Source organism: Castanea sativa, chromosome 12 (genome assembly GCF_040712315.1).
Source record: "Castanea sativa cultivar Marrone di Chiusa Pesio chromosome 12, ASM4071231v1".
Classification (NCBI taxonomy): domain Eukaryota; kingdom Viridiplantae; phylum Streptophyta; class Magnoliopsida; order Fagales; family Fagaceae; genus Castanea; species Castanea sativa.
The window spans coordinates 21404401-21426927 of NC_134024.1; the positions used below are offsets into that span (position 1 = coordinate 21404401).

The window sequence follows — 22527 nt, forward strand, 5'->3', positions numbered from 1 at the left end:
TATCGGACCACACCGCGCAGGTCCACTGGAGAAACGCCATTCTCTATGACTTGTGGTGTCGAGGCGGTGATACCTCTGGAATCTGGTTTTCCTACCCTAAAGACAAGTTCTTTTAGCCCGAAGAATAACGATGGACTCCTGGAGAAAGGTCTTGATTTAATTAAGGAACGACGCGAGGCAGCTATGGTTCAAATGGCTTACTATCAACAGAAGCTAAAACGAGGATATGATGCCCACGTGAAGCTAAGGCCACTTGCACCTGGTGATCTTGTGCTAAGAAAAGTTGTTGGCACCTCTAAAAACCCAGCTTGGGGTAAGCTAGGACCCAACTGGGAAGGCCCTTATCGCATTGTTTCAGTAGCAGGCATAGGGTCATATAGGCTAGCTGACCTAGACAAAAGAATTGTACCACGCCCATGGAATGTAAATAATCTTAGAAGGTATTATTATTAATAAAATTCTCTTTTGTCAGTTAACATTTCGAAGTTATAAGTACCTCTGATGCATGAAGTTACTACTGTTCTAAATAATCAAATAGAAACTTGGTTAAGTGTAGTCCTCGGACCACAAACCTTGTGGAAATTGATGTCTTCTCATTTGTTAAACAGAACCTAAGTTATGCCGGGTCCTCAGACCTCCTACTTTGGGAAAATTAACATTTGAAGTTACTGTTCTAAAGAATCAAACAGAAACTTGGTTAAGTGTAGTCCTCGGACCACAAACCTTGTGGAAATTGATGTCTTCTCATTTGTTAAACAGAACCTAAGTTATGCCGGGTCCTCAGACCTCCTACTTTGGGAAAATTAACATTTGAAGTTACTGTTCTAAAGAATCAAACAGAAACTTGGTTAAGTGTAGTCCTCGGACTACAAACCTTGTGAAAATTGATGTCTTCTCATTTGTTAAACAGAACCTAAGTTATGCCGGGTCCTCGGACCTCCTACTTTGAGAAAATTAACATTTGAAATTACTGATCTAAATAATTAAACAGCAACTTGGATAAGTCTTGTTCTCGGACCACAAACTTGATTAAAGTTAATTCCTCATTGCGCCTGGAAATTAGTACCTTACTGTTTGTTAGATCGGATTTTAAAGTTCTATATCTTTAAGTGTTAAGTAAATTTATGTAAGGAATGGTCCTCGGATCTTACATCCTACTAAAAACAATGCTACACATTATAAGGTTTTAATCATTATATGAGGTCTCTCTTTTTTAATCAAGGCATTGTTTAAACATATTAGCCATATCACTTTTTATTAAGTTTTTAATAACACGCGAACGATTGCGTGGAGGTTATGATTGTGTAATACTTGAAGTTAGATTTGTTTGTTCTGTCCCTTTTTGACTATGTATTAATGGCAGTCTTTATGACAAATACAAAAAGAATAAAGTAAAATGGATGCAACATGGGTGAGAATCAAACGAAATACTTCTTCATTAATTACTTAAATGTACGTTACATATTTAAGGCAGATGTAGAAAAAGATAAGTCCTAAGGCTAGGTCCTAAGCTTTTGGAGGAGGGTCTTCCTGAGATATACTGGTGGCCTCGGTCTCTTTCAACTCCAGCTCAAAGAGAGTCATGACTTGCTTTCCTTTGCCTGCTGTCTTAGTTGGAAGGACGTTGGGTTCCACCTTTTGGCTCAAGTCCTTCTCTGCATCCTCGCCTCCTTCCTTTTCTTTTTTGGAACCTGAAGGTTCTGTAGGATCTGGAATTAGCTGTAGGACCATCGGAGGCAGAGCAGGGAGAGTTGAGTCAGGGGTAGGAGTAGCAGCAGGAGCCTCTTCAATCTCCTGTATCTCCAGGGGAAGCCAAACGCTCTTGGACTTCCTCAGATCCGAGGATAGAGGAACTCCAGCCACGTTTAGGGCTTCCCCCCAGACTTTCTGACAGTACTCCCGGCACAAAGCCGCGAAGGCCTCTGTCAGCTGCTCCTCGGTGGTTGCTACCCCTTCCTCGTAGCTCGTCTGCTTGGCAGCCTGTAAGGAGCGTTGGAACGAGCTGGCTTCTTCCTTCATCAGCGCAAGTTCTTTTTCCAAATCTGAGCGTTCCCTTTGGACTCGGGCGAGCTCATCATCTTTTTCGCGAAGGAGCTTGTGCTGCCCTTCTATCTGGGTCTTCATAGTCTTCAAGTTTGACTCGACCCCATTTTTCTCTCTCCTCAACTCAGCCACCTCCGAAGTAAGCTTCTCATTTTCAGCAAGGGCTGTGCCCAAGGACTTCTCAGTCTCCATCCTAACCTCCTGCTCAGTTCTGGCCTTCTTCTGAGTGTCTTCTATGAACTTCTCGGCTACAAAGACTTCCTGAATGGCCTGTAACAAAGTATAAGGGAATCAGGAATAGTAAAAAACTTATGAATATTGTTAAAAGTGGGATCTTCCTAAAAAGGGGTAAACTTACCAGCGCTAAGTCTCTTTTTAAAGAGAGGAATAGCTGTGGCTGGCTCATTTTTTCCAAGGTTTCCATGTCCTTGGGCAGCAAAAGAGGGCGCTCCAACACTTCGGCCAAGTGGTGGGCATGGCCTTGTTGAACCGCCCTTATACTGGATTGGCAGGAGATGGGTGCACCGTCCAATCTTAGGTCGGGGGACCATGTGGTCGGTGCTCGGCGCACTTCGGCCATATTCCTGATTTCCCCGCTTTCAACTGAGCGGGCCCTACCCTTGCCTTTATCCAGCTTCTGCTGCTGAGCCGCTGGAGGCTGTTGTCGTGGTTTTTTGGGGTCCTTGCTGATCGTCCCCTCGGCCTCCCCTTTTCTCTTCTTTTTGGGATCCTCGGCTGGAAGTTTTGGCTCGACTGGAGGAGGGGGAAGTGGCAAAGTTTGAAGAGCTTGGGACGCCCCCGTCTTTTTCTCGGCGACCTTCGCACCTCTCTTGATTAGGAGATCCTGCATCCTATCCATGTCTTCCTCGGCTTCGTCTTCTGGTCGGGCAACTACGAACCCTGCAATTCCAGAGGCCTCAGTGGCTTCTTCTTCCTCGTCAGAGAGTACAACGAACTGGTTCCCTCGTGGTCTTTCGGTGTCTTCAAATTGGAACTGTTCTATCTCCTCGTCTAGCGTGTTTGAAGAAGACACTTGCTCCTCTGGGACAGCAATTGCCTAGGAGTGTGTAGTTAGAGGGATTGCAGCAATCGGTTGTAGATGCAGTACGGTGTGAGGGGCGTCAGGGAGATCGTGGTCGTCCAAAAAATGGGGCCGGACTACGTTGATCTTCTTTCACCTTCGGTCACCCACTACTATGGCGTTTTCTATCTCTTGGAAGTCCGAGGAGATGAGATCGTATCCTAGAATCAGATGAGCAGCTCTGAGTTGTAGGTCCTCGCTGACGAACACCTCGGAGCGCAGTACTCGGTTGAGATCTGCAACGTTGCAGTGGCTTAAGCGTGGGCGCACGTGTTGCTTATCTGCAAGAGAAGACACCAAATCACACGAACATGGTTAGATGCACACAACATATAATAAACCTAAATAAATGTGAATACACATTTGTGTGAGTGTTAGAGGAGTTTGTGCGGGGGGGGAAAGGTTAATCCTAAGGTGTCGCACCTGGATCTCCCCACTCAACTGGGCAGTGGAGGCCGTCGTGCCAGTTCCCAGAAACGATCAGGTAGTCATCCTTCATGCCTTTGTTGGATTTGGGCAGACAGGAGATTAGCCTAACGACGCTGGAACGGGATTTAATATAGTAACCTACTTTGGAGAGTTTATGGGACTCGTACAGAAAGACAACGTCGTGCCAGGTGAGGTTTAGACCCATTTGCTCGTTTAGAGCATCGACACTACCCAAAACTCTAAAAACGTTTGGGAGGCACTGATAGAGACACAACCGGTGGTTGCGAAGGTATTCCCTAGTTACAGGTTTCATCGGGAGGGTCATCCCACCCTCTATAAAGGCTATCATTGGGATGATAACCTCTCCCTCTTTTCTAGAACCGGCCACGGCTTCTGCCGGGCAATACTTTAAACCCACATCGCCGGGAATGTGATACTTGGCTCTGAAGCCTTCCATTCCGGCGGCGGTATCAACTAGACACTTAAACCTACCCATCAGAAAGGAACGAAAGGCTAAACTCTAAAGGAGAAAATATTTACGTGGACAGCTGAGGACCCTATTTGAGGAGAAAAGGTTAAGAATAGAGAGAGCAAGAACTTACAAAGTTGAAGGTGTGCAAATTTCCACGGTTTTCTGCAGGTAAAGTATGATTGCTGATGTTTTGATGGGATTAGTCCCTGGGGAACTAAATGGAGGCGCAGGTTCCCGAAGCGTCACGATGTGCGAAAAAGCGGCCTCGAAATTATATTCGTCCCGCCCAAATTTTCGTGGAGTAACGAGGACCATTGGATACCCATCTCGCCGTTGAAAGTGGGGGACACGGTATAACTTACGGTAATAAATGCGCGCGTTTTGAAAATAAAACCGCCAAGTGGCATCTTCTGGGATGCGAAACGATTTCCACACGTGCAATTATTCACAAAGTGTGTGGAGTAGGTTCTAGTCGGATCAAAACCCTATTTTTCTCCTCGGACGTTGAAAATTAGAGTTTTGAGGGGCTATTGTGGGGAGTAAAAAGATCCTGATGAGAATGTGGGCCTTTTGGGCCGTGCTAAGGAAGGCCGACCTGCTCTTGGGTTTGGAATCTGTTAGTACTACGGGTCGGCCCATACGCCGAGGATCCGAGGATCCAGCTGAGGGTGAACTTCCTCTCGGACGGACACCGGAGAACCCGGGACTTCATGGTAAAGGTTAGGGAATGACACGGTCAAGACCAATGGTTAAAAGGGGTGAACCCTTGAATGTCCTGGAAGCGCCGATGTTAGAGAAATACCAAAGATAAAGGCTGCCACCTCCACATTAAAGACCCTGCACCTACCACCCTGGCCGCATTAATGGGGAAGTGACACCTGAACAGTGGAAGGGAAACTTCTGGTTACTATTCAAAGGCACTGAGAAAAGAAATATCTAGGCTAAGGGGGAGTTGGGGCAACACGTGTACAAAGTATCAAAGAGAGGAGTATTTAAGGAGCAACCTAGAACAGGAATAGAGATCCCTTTCTTGTAATCTAAAGGAAAAAGAAAAAAGAGAAAGAGATAATATAAGAACAGTTCTCGGCTTGCGTCCGAGCAGGTTGATTTACAATATTCCTTGTTGTTTTCAAGTGTTAGCAATCTTTGACTTGTCATTTAATCCTTAGACACTTCTAACCTGGGTTTCAAGCCCACACTCTACAAATTCGTATTGTTTAAGGCTCATTGGGCCTGAGCCCGTAACTGTTTTTGGGGCCAGGTGCAATTGTGCGCTTACAGGAACCTAAAGAACAACACTTAAGATACTATACCTAAGTTTTGTCATTTATGTAATATATCATGACTATCTACAATCCATTACTAACTAGGTTTTATATATATATACATATATATATATATACATATATATATATATATATATATATTAAACCATAGTTTAGAGAAAATTCAATTATAATCAAAATTGGATTTTGCTTTTGTTAGCTTTCCATACAAATTAAATTGTTTAGATTTTTGTTATTATTTTTTCTCTGAACTAATGAGTATTTTTTTTATACAGTTTCTATCCAAATATTTGTATTTGAAGATATTGTACGTAACAAACTGTAATTGAGCTGAACGATTTCATTCACCTATCCTCATTCAATTTAAGAGATATTATTTGACCAATGTATTATTTTATTTTGTGTTGTATTTAATAGAATTTCACAGACAATAATTGCGAATTGATATTGTATATGTAGATTTAACAGTAATTTTCAAAATTATATGCGTAATAGCAATGTAATGAAAAATTTAGCATAACCAATATCATGAAAATTGCAAGAAAAAACTATTGATACCTTCAAATGTACTGGTCAAACTATGTCCTATATGTTTAATAACCTAAGTTAATATCAATAGCAAAACTACAATTCACAATTCTTGTGCGTAAGTATGGATTACATACTAGTTGTATATAATAGATGGGAACCAACTTAGTCAAACCTTTGATTGAAAATTGATACAAGTCTGCTGAGTTGTGCCGAGGCTGTTGAGTTGAGTCAGTTAGTATCGCTGATTAGTTAGTTACTGCACTGTTAATCATTGATTAGTTAGTTGGTAGTTACTAAATCATTGGTTGTAATCATTGATTAGTTGAGTATAGTGATAAGGCTTGTATATATATATCCAAGTATACTCAGAAAAAGAGATAAGCAATGACAAAGAAGTTCTTTGACTTTCTTGGATCTTATCAAAAATGGCCTAGAAATATTAGTGGAGGCTAATCCATTCGGTCGAGCAAGTCTGGGTGCCTGCCTAACAAATTGGCAAACCCGTACCCTAACTCCAGACTCAAGTCTAGTTAAGTTGGACATCTAAGTAAGGGCCAAGAGTGTTTCTTAGACCTAAAGGAAGTGGGGACTTCCATTCTTCACCTTAGCTCTAGATTCAGTGGTGTATTCATTGATCCATGTGTAGGACAACTAGACTTGTCCACACCAGATAGCTCCCAAGAGAGTCATTCACATGGCGGATATGGTAACATTCACAAGTCACACTTAAGAACTCTCACACCTCGTAGGCAGGGCAAGACCTTCTAGAAATCAGTACGAACTGTACAACAAGAGGCATTGCTAAATATTTTAGGACATTACTTTATCAAAATTAAATAATTTGTTTACATATTTAGCAATATTTCTCTAGCCTCAAATGGTGTCCACTTTCAGTGGTCATGGATAGCAGCTTCCTCGCCAAATAATCCAATAAACTCAATAGCAACACTGAGAGCATTCACAGCAGCCAAATAAGTAAGGCTCGTTGATGACAGTAATCCCTCTCCGCCTACATAATCCGATACACCACGAAACACAATACAAGGCACTCCATTTGATAGACATGTCTGCATAGAGAGCAACAACACAAAACATGTAAACAAACATTCTTTACAAACACATTTGAATTATCATTAAGTGAATCTATTTTTTATTTTACTAACCATTACAATTGCAGCGCTCTCTTCATCAACAGTTGAGACATTAAATGCTTTGAAAAGAAATTCTCTATAAGCTGCATTGTCAAGGTATATATCTGCAGAAGAACCTCTCAATCCATATACAACCTTTGGTGTTTCAGGTAGACAATATGTCTCATTGACACATTGTTGTAGCTTTACATCCTGTAACCACTTAAAAATTTACATCATAATGAACTAAAAAATAAACCTTGAAAGATATTTTCATCAGAACATATTAATCAACCCACATAAGCAATAAAAAGAGATCGGGGGATGATTATAATATGAACCTGAAGTTCAGAAGCAATATTGAATAATTTTGGATCAATTGGAAGCCAAAAAAACCTCTTCCATTGGTTTTACAATAGAGTACAATTGCTGTGGAGTGAAGTCTATCATTGCCAACAAATTCTCTCCCTTCTCAGGGAAGTTGAAATTACCAAACTTCAATTCTATTATATTCTCCTCTGCTGACCTAAATTCCTTTACAATGCAAATAAGAGGATGAAAGATGAATTAAACATAGTGCCAATACTTAACCAGGTGCTTCAAACATAAGACCATTTCTAAACCAAAATATAAGTAGAGTGCATATTCTTTCTATTAAATACATTTATTCAATAAAGTCAAACATCATAATGTAGCAGTAAAATCAAAGTAAGAAAAGATTAGTTTTTTTTTTCTTCTTCTTCTTCTTCTTCATTTTAAAAGCAAGGATTTTAGTGAAAAAAAAATGCTTTATTCTTTCATCAATTTAATACAAATTTAAACTTGTACCTTCCATGTCCAAGATCCTGTATAGGCAACATAATTTGGGACACTAACGTCACCAATGTACAATGAATCATTAGAACTTCCAGCAATCCCATAATGAACAATTCCTATGATATCAAATGTATCAAGTAGGATTTGAACAGTTATACCTGCATTCACCTAAGAGTGCCACTAAAAGGTCAAGTCTACCACTCATGAAAAATGTTTCACATCAAGTATATGTAGTATGTATTAATTGTTGTGGTATTGAAAAAAGCAATGAAAGATAGATGAAATCTTATTGTTTGCTCTCAAGTCATCACATAAATTACATCTGCACCTTTAATAGTCCCAATGTTGAACCTCCTTCCTAGGCAATCAACAAAATAGACACATTGGCAAGAAGTTGTTCGTTATGTGCAAGCATGACAATGTGTATGTCTGATAACTTTTTTTTCATATTCCCTGTAGGCATTTGCTTATTGATTGTGTGTAACTACACGATTTTCTCAGCAAATCCAAACTCCATAGAAGAATACAGCAAAGCTGACAGTGCAACTAACGCCTTTGCCACCAAAAAAAAAAAAAAAAAGAGGCTCGCATATAAAAATGAAAGTTTTTTATTTTTTTATTTGACACATACAAAAATGAAAGTACTTGACTTTTTAGATTCACTCTTTCTTATGTTGTCACTTCAACTGTTTAAAAGCTTATATAATCATAATTTTTTATTTTTAAATTTGGTATTTATTACATATTTACATGTAAATTAAAACCAACTAGAATTCATTGTTTGATTGGAATAAAATAACATTTTTCTTTTTTGATAATTTGAAAATTGGGGAAGGATAGAAAGGGAATTTAAACTATTGATGACTCTTAGCAATTAGAATAAAAATAGCCTAAAATTAAACAAATTCTAATTATACTATATATGGTCCTTTTCTTAAATAAATCCTAATTTATTTTGGAATATTTTTAATTCATTTGACTTTTTATTTACCAAAATGTATTTAAAAATAAACCATTTATAAATATCTTTCCAACAACTAATGGTGAAGTGACATAACTTTTGGGCTAAATGGGCATAACTTTGGCCATCTCCCCCAAATTAAGACCTTTGAAATTACCCCATTATACCAAAAAAAAAATTCATTTTTCAACGAAAGCTATTCTAGTCAATATTCAACACCGACAAGTCCAAAAGAAGAAAGAAAACAAAGACAATAAGAGAGAGAGAGAGAGAGAAAGAGAGAGTACCAGCCAAGTCAACCCATGGGATCTCCGAGCTGGGAAAAAAGAAAGCAGAGTCTATAAGTGCAAGTTCTTCAGTAGGAAAAGTCATCACTAGCCCAATATAAGGTCCAGCATTCTCATTGATCTTATCCACAACCCCATGCATTGGATGACTAGATCTCAATTGCAAAGACTGTTGAACCTGTAACATAACCAATAAACCCACCACTAACATTACTTGCAAATCAACAGCCCACATTGTTGGTCGTGGATATTCTCTCCCCTGGAAAGTTGGAAGTGTGCAAGAATTATGTAGTGAAAAGTGAGGAGAGACAGAAGAATATGGGCAATATACGTTTTAGTAGGTGTAGAGTCATGTGCATATTGAAGTTTAGATGTCACTCGTATCTACCAATCAATATTATAAAACAGGAATACAACTGGCCAAGAGTTATAATTCACTTGGAGAAATCCTTTAATAATTGTCATAGCCTCGTTACTTGGCTCGCAAAAAAAATTTAATTCATGGTTAGAAACATGTACTTACAGATGCTCTTTACCGTAATGAGCAAGACTTAAATATAATACTTAGGTGTTATTTCTTAAGTTCCTCTTTTAAGATTTTGTTATATGGTTTTTTTCTCATAAATAATGTGTATTTTTTAAGTTAAGTAGCCACAGAGGTGAACCTAAGAAACAACACCTAAGGTACTGTACAAAAGTTTTGTCCTTACCGTAATTATCACTAAAGGTAGATGATTGAGAAAAAATAATAAATCTATACATGGAGAAACCCTTTAATAATTGCCATAGCCTCGTTGCTTGGCTCACAAGAGCACACGATTACCACAATTCTAATTCATGGTTGGAAACATGTACTTGCAAACGCTTTTACTGTAATTCTTGCTAACGGTAGATGATGGAGAAAAAATGATAAATCTACATGAAAGTGATAGATGGTCAATCACAGTCTAGCTATTACATAAGATAGTTACGATAGATTTTATATGAAAATGTGCGGTACTAGAATTATTTTTCTTTTTCTTTTTTTTAGAATTATTAGTATTTTTTAACACGCACACATGAGAAGAGGGGAGATATTTTTTAAAGAAACTTATAGCGGTATATCCAAAAAGACCTAACTCTTGGATACACACCACAGGCTTTAAACCTCTTTAACTCTTGGCGTATATCCGCTATAAGTTTCTTTAAAAAACTTTTTCCCCTCTCCCCGTGTGTGTGTTAAAAAATACTTAATATTCTCAAAAGAAAAAACAGTGAGTTAATCCCACATTGAAGAATTATTCTTCATGGTTGCCCATGATGAAGTTTATGTTTATATTATTCACCCAAATTTATGGTGAATAATAAGGGATATTATATACAACTGTTTTTTATAGAAATTAAATATATGATATTTGTTTTATAATAATTGTTATTTATCATCAAACCAAGACAGTAATTGATTTTTTTTTTTTTTTTTTTGCAGGATTTAAATTCATCCCTTACTTGACAACAACAAAAATAAAAGCTTTATCAATTGAGCTTACAAAAAACCTAAAACTTTTTTTTATCACATTTCATTCACAATTTATTAATGCACTATCTCTACAATATCAACATTTCTTATATGAACTTGATTTTTTTAATATAAAATATAATGTATCTAAGGAACTATATTTAAATAAAGAAAAATGTCACCTATGGTTGAACTTGCATAATGTGCATCCAAAGTTACAATGTTGCTTTATACCCATTTGCTTTTGCTTTCGTGGTTGAGGAAGAGACTTGGATGGACTTAAATTGTACGGCTTGGACTAATGAGGTTTGCTACCACTTTCATTGCAGTGGAAAGCATTCGACATCATAAGCATGACTTGTAGGCATTAGTGACTTGCAAGTATTTTGTGGACTCTAAATTGGCAAGAAAAGTAGTATCTATCATGTTGGATAATGGGTTTTGGAATGATAGTGTAAGGTTGAATTTAATCAACCATGTGTTTGCTTTATTCTGTGTCAACTTTGCTTGTAATTTAGCAATTAGATACCTTGTATTTAGGTGGGAATCATGTAAAGGTTATGTGTGAGAGAGTGTGAAGAAAACTCAAGATGTGTGCATTCAAAGGAGTCTTACGACTAGATCTCGCGACTAGCTCGCAACTGGCAAGTCACCAAAGTGGCACACATGTGAAGCATGCAAGGAGCTAAAGGGTCACGACAGCTGAAGCATTACAGGACAAAAAGTACAGTCTGTCCTGGAAGTTATTTTGCGACTCATTCCAATCGCGAGGTCAAGTCGCTAGAATGCCCTGTTTAGATGAAAACTGACTTTTCACATTCCATCTCATACCCTACTATAAATACCCTTATTTCCACGAAATGTAGGTGTGGCTATTCAGAAAGAAAAACTCTAAGAGAGGTTTCTACAACACACCCACCTCATTAGAGAGAGAACTACTCATTCTTAGAGAAAAATCTTTGTAGTCTCTTCTCATTCCCTCTCCCATTGTTATACCCATTGAGAGGAGATTTGTATTTAAATACTACCCACACACATTTAGAGTGTTAAGTGTTTTTGGAGCTTTGGGAAGCATTGGAAGATTCCAAGGATGGCGGATGCAATCGGATGCAATATGGAGCTTGTTGCAGGATCCGGTAAGCTAGAAAAGACAAGGTTTGGCATAACCGTGCTGGAGCAAGAAGCTTGGAGGGCTTAGGTGCATCGGGTAGATTAAGTTTGGAGAGTCTATTGCTATTCATGTATCTAAACTGATTTTCTAGTGGATCATTTACTGCTTGGAGAGCGGCGGAGAGGTTTTTCGCCGAGGTCTTCGGTTTCCTCTTCAATAACACATCTTCGTGTTATCCTTGTGTTTGTATCTCTCTTCCTTTACTCTTTACCTTTTATTTACTGTTGTGTTTATGATTAACTATGGTTTAGAGTGTTTTACCTATTTGGGTTTAGCTTATATTCATCATTCTGCACATATATTGTTTATGTATAAGCTAGTGTTGGTAATTTTGTATTTGGAGATCTAAACGTTCATTGGTGTTTTATACGCTGTTTGAACTTTCAGATAGTAATGTTATTTTTAAGATTGTGTCACTGCTAATTTGTTTGTTACAGATTGTTGATTTAATGAAAGGCCTGTAATAGGATATATCTATAAGGGTATATATAGAGAGAGAGCATGATTGGGAATTAAGATCTTTTGAATAAAGAAGAACTTGTACAAGGTATATAAGACAATTATAAAAAGCAATTGTAGAGATCTTTATGCTGTAGCTTATTGGTTGAATCATGCTTTTCAATATGATGAGTAGAATTTTTGTAAAAAGCCATCAATATCAATGACTATATTGGAGTACTTTGACAATAAATTTATTGGTAAAAAAGAAAAGGTATGTTTAAGCCAACTTTTTCATTTTTACTAATTTAATATATTTATTAATATTTTAATTAATTATGATATCATCATGATTTGACCTCAAAGAAAATGTATTTTTGAAGCCGACTCCAAGCTGGTTATCGAGGCTTTGTCAAAGGGGGTCTCATCTTTAGCTCCTTTTGGTCATTTTGTTAAAGACATTAAGTCTATTGTGAGTTCTCTAAGTTCTCATTCTTTCTCTCATGTTAGGCAACAAGACAATCTGTGGCTCATGCTTTAGCTAGGAGAGTAAGATCTTCTTTTCCTATGTTAGTCTGGATGAAGGATGTTACTCTAGATATTTTTGTTTTTGTATCTTCAAATTTTCCAATAATCTAACTTACAGGCCTAGGCCGAATTCTCAACAACAACAACAACAACAACAAAAAAAAAAAGTTTTCAAAACCATGCTAAATAAACTTTCTAATATGGTTTTCACTTTAATTTATTTTGGGTTTTGTGTTTTTTTTTTTTTTCCTTTAGCAATAATAATTACATTTTTTGTTAGAATTTTATTGGATATATAATGAGATAATTTACATAAGTTCTATTTGGTTGGTAGATTACAATATTTGACCTTTTCAAAAGAAAAAACTAAAATTATTCATAAGATAAATGTTTATTATGAATAACTTTTATTTTTTTTATAGATTATATTTTAAGGAATCCTTTGATTTTATAAATTAAAAGGAAAATTACCGTGAGATTTATTACAAAATCAATCATAAATGATTTTCAAGATAGATAATTGCATTGCAATTTAATAATAATAATAATAAATAATTTACTTTGTGCTTTTTCATTTGCTAATATTTTGCTACTATTAAGTAGATGTTAATTAGGATTTTGTAAAAACTCACGGTTCATGCTCCCCACTACCCCAACCCCTCCTGCCTTTGTCCCATGCCATTGTATGCGCAATCAAGTTTGGAAAAGGTTTAGACTATTTAGATGTAGCTATATTTTGTATATCAACTTTCAAAAGAATTTGTGGATTCCAGCTAGCTTAACTGGTAAAGTCTCTGATGGTTGAATAAGAGATCTGGGGTTCAATCTCCGCCTACACCAAAAACTGATTGGTGTCTTGGTCTGATGATAAAAAGCTATCATCGGGAGCAGAAGCCATAGGTTGAAACTCTCTCTCAAAAAAAAAAAACTTTCAAAAGAATTTAATCATTATAATCAATATATGAGAGTCAGTTATAATCTTATACATCAAGGTATTAGAAGTATATAATATCTACAATAATTTCTTTAAAATTTCACCCAAAGTAGAAAGGTAAAAAAAAAATATTCTCTCTCTCTCTCTCTCTCTCTCTCTCACACACACACACACACACACACACACACACATATATATATATATCACACTGTATTTTAACTAACCACTTTTCCAAACATACCTCCAGGAACCTCACTGCTCTTTCTCTATTTCATTAAACTATTATTTTCCTCTTGATTTGTTATTATTTTCTCCCCAAAATCAACTCCACCCTAGAGGGGGAACATAACATCCCCCTCATCTATGTGAAAGGCAAGAGTCAACCACCACATCCTCCCTGTCCCTCCATCGTCGTCGTGCCCTCATCCCTATCCACCTACCTTCGCTCTACCTTTGACCAAGTAGAGAAAAGGGCTGGTGAGAAAGACATTGAGAGAGTGAGTAAAGCTGAATATTTAATTCGGGTATCAATATTAGTCTCAAATTTTTGTTTGACATTACAGTTACTGATAAGTAGAAGAGGTATCCTAATAGAGAGGAATACAAATCCTGTGTACTATTTTTTTGTGTTCTACTTTGTATTCAATAGGGAGTGTTGGAACTAGGGGTGGCAATTTTTATCCATATCCATGAACCCGCCCATTACCCACCTTATTTGGATAAGTCTTAACTCAACCCATTTGAGTATTTGGGTTAAATGGATAAAGACCCATTTGGTTATTTAATTAGATGGGTCTAAATGGATAAATCTACTAATATCCACTAAACCCATCTAAATTTCAAAATTAAATAAACTCACTAATACCCAGTATAACCTCGAGATTTCTAAGCCCAAACATCCGGCTGTCAATCTCACTCTCCTTCAAATTTTCTCAATAGCCAAACACTTTCCCAAACACTTTAACCTCTAAATTTCTAAGCACGAACTCTTTCCCTCATCTCAGTAACCAAACAAAAGGAAATTCTAGAGGGAGAACAAGGATGGAATCAGGAAGAAATTATGTGCATCAAGAATCAAAAGAGAAATCCTGGTTATAAAGTTAGACGAATCCTTATTCTTCTACCGCTCAAACTCAAATCCAATCCAAAACGGCGTCGTCGTCCAATCCAAGCCCAAGCCCAAGCCCAAGCCCAAGCCCAATCCCAATCCCAATTGCAAGAAACGGATACACAAGCAAAAGAAACCGATCCACTCCGACTCCATTCGTGAAGATCCGATCGCCGAAACAACCCTCGATCCCGATACGAGCCACACCAATGGATTGGAATCGAACTGCATGCACAATTACAGCATCGAGAGTAATAGAGTGTGTACAGTGGTCACGGAGCCGAATTTTCAAAATGTGCGTGGCGAGGGGTTCAATTTCGAGGAGCTACAGCAGAGGAGCGTCAACATCAGCAGCCAGAATATTAAACTGGAAATCTGGGTATTGGTCTGAGTGAGGAGAAGTTCTATTTGGTTTGTGAGAAAGTTTAGGAAAATAAATGAAAATGAAGGGGTTGATGTTATAAAGCTAAAAGATTTTAATTCAATTTTCAAAAGTCCTGTTTGGTTTATGAGAAATTGTGTAGTTGCTAACTTAATGAGAAAATCTAGTAACAAGTTATTTATTTATTTGAGTCATATTGGGTTAAATGAGCGGGTTACTAATTAAATGAATTGGGCAAATAATGGATAATTAATTTATATATAAACGGGTCATAAATTGATAAATGAGTAATTACACACCCAACCCATTTATGACCCAGCTCGCCCATTTGCCACCCCTAGTTTGAACCCAACTTTACAGGTTCACCCGCCAAAATTTTAAAATTGGGTTTAGAGCACCTGTTGTTCTGTGGACAAATGTCTAGGCATCAATTGAGAATTCTTGAGGCTTGAATCCACCTAATTGTTTTTCCACTCATGCAGGCACCCAGTATATTTAACCCAGAGTCTCACGTTCCAAGCATTTTTGTGAGAGAATCAAACAGGTGTAATTTGAGATAGAGCTCATTGGCAATTTGGCATTAGTTTCTTTTGATAAGTAATTTGGCATTAGTTTCCATATCTAATGAAAGTTGAACTGCTGTAATGCGATCAATATTAACTCCATATCCTAATGAATCTATTACAAAGATTCGGTCGTCATTTTTCATCATCATCGCAATTGGTAATAAAGAAAGGTTAAATGTGAACATCTGGTTAAGGCCCTGCATAACATGGATCTTCAAAAAATGTAATTGGACTCACTTGCCGTCCAAGACATCTGATCAATGACTGGTATCCTCTAACTGCTCCACCATTGTGTGGGGCATACGATGAAGATCCACTTGAATGAAGAAACAACTATAATAGTTTTAGTCCACCAGTTACATCATCAACCACTTCAATAGGTCCTGCATTTTTTCAAATAAATCAATTGAATGATAACTTAGAATATAATATAAATTACACACGCGCATATAAATATAGGGAGGAGAGAGAGAGATATAAGCAAAAACCAAATGCTTTGTTGGTATGGAAGAGAGTACACATGTAAGCAATCTATCTTTTAGCATCAAAAGAATCTAGTAATCTGCAGTCAAGTTGGGAAGCTCCAAGGACACCATCATACCAACTGGTTAAAACTTACTACTATTTCTTGGGTCCTTAATAAAAATAAATAAATAAAGGTATTGGGAAGAGAACTTACCAAGAAGAGCCATCACCGTCCTTGAATCTGGAAGATCAAAGAATTAATAAGTTACTTCATAATATAAACTGCTTAAGCAGCCTCCAAAGCATGAAAGTTTATGACACAAATGTGAACTAGATAAGATCCATAGAACCAATTCAACTGTTTGGAACAGTGTTAACAAAAAAAAAAAAAAGTAATATATATCCAAACCACAATTACTGGAAGGACTATAGGCAGTGGGAACCACAGACTTTGGAACAGCATTTTGAAGAGAAAACGCATGCTATTTTACTTCATTTAAGCTTTCTTTTTCTTTTTTCTTTTTGATAAATACTTCATTCAAGCTTTCTTATTTCTTCATGCCTCCATGTATGATGTCACAAAGATGGTACTTAATTATAATTTACTGGCATGCAGCACATTGGGATTGCATTGTTTACATAAGACTCATCAGAGGTTCAACTTCACTTCATAAACCCTTGTCGTACAGTATCCAAGGGACCGAAGCCTGTTCCTTTCTGTGTTGCTACAGTGCAAAACACTGTGTCTTTCACCTTTTCTTAACTTGGAATCCAAGCTCAATTATACAAAAAGCACAAATTACTGATCTAAAAGGCTTCTTCAAGTAGCCAGCCCAACCAGCCTCTCCCCAGTCCCCATCTCTCTGTACCTACCAGACCCAATCATCTCTATTCCGATCTTTCTGCATTCAGTGCATTATTAGTGGATGGCTTTATTTGATGAAAAGAACACATACTACGGGTTAAATCATCAATTGTCTCAAAAACTTAAGCTAATAGAAAATAGTGAATTTAATCATTTAACCACTATTCTAAAATTACTCATCGTATGTGGGATTTTAATTTTTTAAATGCAAAGTAGAGGTGAGATAAGGTTCAAACTTTAGGGCAATCGGAAATAGCATGATAAATTACCGATTGTACCAAAAACTTACGCTAATAGGAAATAGCGAAGTTAATCACTTAACCATTAATCTAACATTGCACATGAAAGACTAGACATGTTTTTTATTTTCCCATCCACTGATTATATATATGTCCCAGATAACATCCAAAAATTCAAGTATGCTATCAGTAGAAAAATCAATCAAGTGTATGAACAACCAAAACCAAGATCAATCTACAAGAAAGAATTGTTTGCAACTCACTTGGTGCAATCTGTGTTCTCCCTGCATCAATTGTAATGTGGGTTGGTAATTTTAGTGATTTTGCTCGCTCCTGCCAAAGTAAAAAAGGTTTATAGAAAAAAAAAATCAAGTCCATAAAACAAACATGCACTACATAAAATATAAAAACCAGTTGAACTGGAGAATATAGTACAAAAAAAAAATCACTTTTTCTTTCCTTCAAGAAAAAAAAATAAAAGAAGGAGAAAGGGGGAGTAAAAACTAAAAACATCAGAGAATTGAAATTATACCAGCCAATGAAGTCCAAAAACTGAGAAGAATTATAAATTTAAAAAAAAAAAAAAAGGTCACGGTGAAAGTTTTGCCAATGGCTCAAAAAAAGCTAGGAATAAATAAATGAGGCTTTATCGAATCATCTCACAAACTTCCCAGTTTAAGTTCATGCAATATTTTTAAGTTAAAAAAAATAAAAATAAAAAGCTTATTATAAACCAGAAGGAGGAAAAAAGAACACCGGTAGACATCAGAAACCAAAGGAAGGGGAAGGAATCCAAAACTTCTTTTAGTAAAAAGTATTAGCTCAGAAGAAAAACAAAGAGATGATAAATGATAATGCAAGATTAAAAAATATTATTTGCATCCCTTCATCATTGGCTGCCATACTTTGTTACAAAAATGAAACATCATGCACCTACATTGGCGTCCTAATTACGGTTTATTCACTCACTTTTTGGGGAAAAAATACAGAAATAATCTAGATAGGAGTGTCAATCAATCAAATTAGGCCTCAACTATCTACTAACAACAAGCTAACAAAAGTAGCAAACCTTGAAAACTAGTTAAAGTAAGAAAGGGTTCCCTTTAACTAACCTGAGTCTAAAATCTTCATTTCAACTATAGCTACTTCTTTTTTTCATTTCTTTTTTTGATAAGTAAGAAAGATGTATATTGAAAAAGCAACTTCATGCAAATAGAGCACAAAGCAGTCCAAAAGTACAGGGAGAACTATAGCTACTTCTGTAACTAATCAATCATAAATATTAATTTAGCAGACTCAATTTAGATGCTATAATATTAATAACAAGAGTAAGCAAGAAAGAATAGGTCTGCGTTACACCACATAGCCTCAAAAAACCAAAAAGAACCACACACACACACACACACACAAAACACTTACTTGCAAAACTAGCATATCTTCCTCACTTTCTATTTTTACAACCACCTTAGGCTGCGCACACATCTCCCACCTGCATACAAACAAACTTAGTCACAAGACATAGAAAGATTAAGCAATATACTAGCAGATTTATGTGTGACCTTACCTGTTTAAAGCTTTTGGTGCCCGATGAAGAAGCTTCTTATAAAGACCCAAAGTTGCATGACTGATCAAACAAGACAAAGATTTGGATCGTGAATTAGATGAAAATGTATTTTAATTCTGGAAAAAATATGGCAAGCATGCAACAACTAACCACGGCATTGGATCATCAATGTCAATGTTTTGCTGAGTGGGTGGGCCAACCATTGTAGGGGGAAAAAGTAAATTAGTTACAACATAAACCATGTCAACCCAACTCTCAAGCACTTCACAATTATAAATATACTAAATCAATGAGTAATCCACAATTGTTATAAGTATACCATACACATAACATGAATACATAAGTGGTTTACTTAAAATTAAAAATAACAAAATAGATAAAATTGTCTATTCAAGACTAAGGTTTAACAATGGTCATTCAAAGAGTTAAGTCCAAGAATGTCCTTTACTTTTATATTCATGGTATCTGGAAATATATATTTAGCCTTCACAATTTATATAAGAGCTTAATGTCAAAGATCTGGATGAAAACAGCATCATTTCCTTGAAGCCAAAAAGAAATAAAGTATAAAAAGTTTTTTTTTTTTTAAGTAGATATAAGCAGTAATAAGCTTCTTCTAAAAATATAGACTGTAAAATAGACACATTTCGTATACCATACAAAATAAATGTTAAAATTTAGGACAAATTTCTCTAATGAAACCAACCTTTCTAAGAAGAGTAGAAGATCCACTTATCAAAAAGAAAAGATATCCAACCCAACTCAACAAAGTCTCAATGCCCAACTACAAGGTATTGGAAGAACTCCTTTTCAGAAGTTCTCTCTCTTATTGCCAGATCTATCCTGACCGCCTCTACCCTCTTTTTTTCGTACTCCTCAACTTTGTAATGCCCTCAACTAGTATCATTTAATCCTTGTTAATTCAGCCACTGATCTTCGGTGCACAAATTCAAATACATAAATGCTACATCTCCATATTAACTTTACTTGATGAAACATACTATGATCCTTAAAGAATCAAAGTTCAACATTCAAGAGGCTTCTGGCATATGTAAGTAGCAGAAGCAAGACTATGAACCTAAAAGGGACATACAATGACCTCAAAAGGGAAAAGGAGCCAAAATGCTAACCCACCCTCTGTGCTTATAAATTTCTAACCCAAATATGAAGAATCACCCCAAAATTCTGGCCGATGACTCTTTTAAGTCTCCATAATGCCATTTTTTCAATGGTAATTACATACACCCAGTGGGTCTTGACCCATTACCTTATCCCACTTTACTCTTACAAAGGGAAGAGGGTCAAATAGAGTTCATTGGCCCATAACTCCATTCTTTATAGGCTTTGTGCGAGTAGACAAAATTTTTTATTTATGATTTTAATCAAACGTTACAGCATCACTAAGCCACCAAAAAACGTTACCCAAAATTACTAATATGTCTTATATGCATCCATTATATTCAGAATTCTACTTGGCTGCCTCTTTTATTTGCTAAGACAGAATTGTTGATTGGTTTCAAAATGAAACATAACATCGCATGGAAAAGAATTCATCAACAGATAATTAATTAATCAATCAACATAACCTATAGTGTGTCTTGACTAAGGTTGATTTGCATCTATAAGAAGATATCTAAAAGAAGAGCAAAGAATACTACTTTTAAAGTCTACTAGTTATACATTCTTTAGTACATTTCCTATGTACGGGGCTGTGTTCTTCTCTTATATATATTTTTCGTTACTTATCAAAAAAAAAAAAAAGTCTACTAGTTATACATGTACATAACAAAATATACATTTAATATAAAATTTGAGGCTACCTGCACTGGGCAGCAATTTTGCCTTTACCCATCTTTAGATCATTCCTCACAACCAAAACCTGCAAAGGGGGGGGGAGGGCACGGAAGAATTTCAGTTCTTTTTCCCTGAAATTTTCTTTTTGTGTGTTTGAGAAGGAGAGAGCATACCATTTTGAAGTCTTCAAGAATGTTAGCCAGACTTTCAATCTCAAGGGGCTCTTTTTGCTTATCCTTCTTCTTCCCACTACCAACAACTTCACTATCTTTATTTAATCTGGCTGAGATAAAGATATGACCAGGATATCGGGCACCAATGTAGTACCCCAGAGCAAGGCAACCAGCCCCAACTAGAACGGCACTCAGAAACGTCAGGTCCATCCTATGTTATGCCCAAACAACGGCCCCTCAAACTTCCCTCTAGTCCCAGCCAGACTGAAGCTGGGAAACACAAAGCAAATCTTGATAGCAAACTGTCCAACTCTACCTAGACAAAGGCAGATCAACTAAAACTAAAAACCACTCCTTGTCAATAGATGAACAACAAACCTGCACCCAGAATATCAAATATTTGATCTTTAAAAACAAAACAAAAAAAATGCCCATTCTCCAAAACTCATGCAAAATAACTTTACGATGCTCCTATACAAAATTCAATCACTTCAAAACACATAATACCACACCATGAGCTTCAACTGCTCTGAATTTCGATCATTTCTGGTAATGTACACATATTATCATTACCAGAAATCAAATTCAAGGCATCAGTTCAATATCAGACAGTGCACATGCGAATCAGAAATACCGTTTGGTCATTTTCAGACAAGGTTCAAAATTTCAACCAACTAGAAATATGTCTGTCACATACAAAAGACAGACATCGATACTAAACTTGTGAAATTTGAAACAACCTTGTGGAACATAATCAGCAAAAATTCGAAACATCGAATTGGAATGATGTCTTCTCCGGCTATGCCAATTTTCAAAGTCTAAACAATAAAAATACAATTGCAGTATTTATCAAAACAAATTGAAATCTTCTAGAAGCTTTAAACTTGGATCAAGAAAAAAAATTTTAAATTTAAATTCCATTGATCTTAGAAGAAGATTTTCCGTCAACACAAACAGAATAAAAGTAATGGGTGAAGGAAGTGAATATTGGGAAAACAGGAGGGCATTTTGGGTAAAAAAGGTACCTGTAGTTTGATACTACTGGAACAGCATTGATCGGAGTGTGAAAAACCCTAGTAAGAAGCACTGGTTCTGTAGCAGAGACTTTTTAAGAGGAAGAAGGAAAAAAAGAGGAGAGAGAGTGTTCACCTGAGAATCCGGGCGGGTTCTGTAAAGAAAGCTTCCAATCTTGACCGCTCAAAGTGCTGATTCCTTTCAATCTTAACCGTTCTAACATTTTGAGTGGCCATATTCTTTTGGATAAAATTAAAAATGCTATAATACAAAAATACACTGTTTAGATCTGACCAAAATTCATTTCAAATTTCTAACTTTGCTTTCATTCAATTTTTTATAAAGAATAAACACACACACAAGGTAAAGAGAAGGGAAAATTCTTAGGTACTTTCGGAGTATAGTAAAATGGTTCTCCCTCCCCTCACATTCATGGTGGACCCCACCATGAATTTAATGAGCGGGCCCCATTATGAATGTGAGAGGAGGGAGCACCATTCTTCATGCTCCGGGAGTACCTAAGTATTACTCAAAGAGAAGGGGTTCTAATAAAGGAGAGGGAGGGAATCATTTAATTGAATCTTCAAATTTATTCAATTTAGGTTTTTTTGTCAACTTCGGTTAAGATTTTAAATATATATATATATATATATATATATATATCATGAAAATATTTTTCCATGATTAATTGGATTTTTTTAATTTAAAAAATTTAAAGAAAAATATAAATTTTGGGACACTTAACTACAACCATT

The 22527-nt window shown here is 36.4% G+C and overlaps 1 protein-coding gene and 1 pseudogene across 2 annotated transcripts; both read right to left on the bottom strand.

Annotated features, from left to right (window-relative positions):
• Nucleotides 1–6203: 6203 nt before the first annotated feature.
• Nucleotides 6204–9370, bottom strand: LOC142620996 (bark storage protein A-like; annotated as a pseudogene).
• Nucleotides 9371–15635: 6265 nt separating this feature from the next.
• Nucleotides 15636–21939, bottom strand: LOC142621316 (uncharacterized). 2 transcript variants are annotated; one of them, XM_075794634.1, is made up of 8 exons: nt 21784–21939; nt 20759–21136; nt 20612–20670; nt 18792–18851; nt 18647–18716; nt 17491–17560; nt 16338–16364; nt 15636–16041 (listed from the first exon to the last, which is right to left on the bottom strand). In XM_075794634.1, exons 2-8 carry the CDS (start codon nt 20966–20968, stop codon nt 15992–15994), a joined length of 546 nt encoding a protein of 181 aa, XP_075650749.1. In that variant the 5' UTR covers nt 20969–21136; nt 21784–21939; the 3' UTR covers nt 15636–15991. The 2 variants fall into 2 exon arrangements, with proteins under 2 accessions (XP_075650749.1, XP_075650750.1); XM_075794635.1 differs by lacking the exons at nt 15636–16041; nt 16338–16364 and adding an exon at nt 16389–17025.
• Nucleotides 21940–22527: the final 588 nt, after the last annotated feature.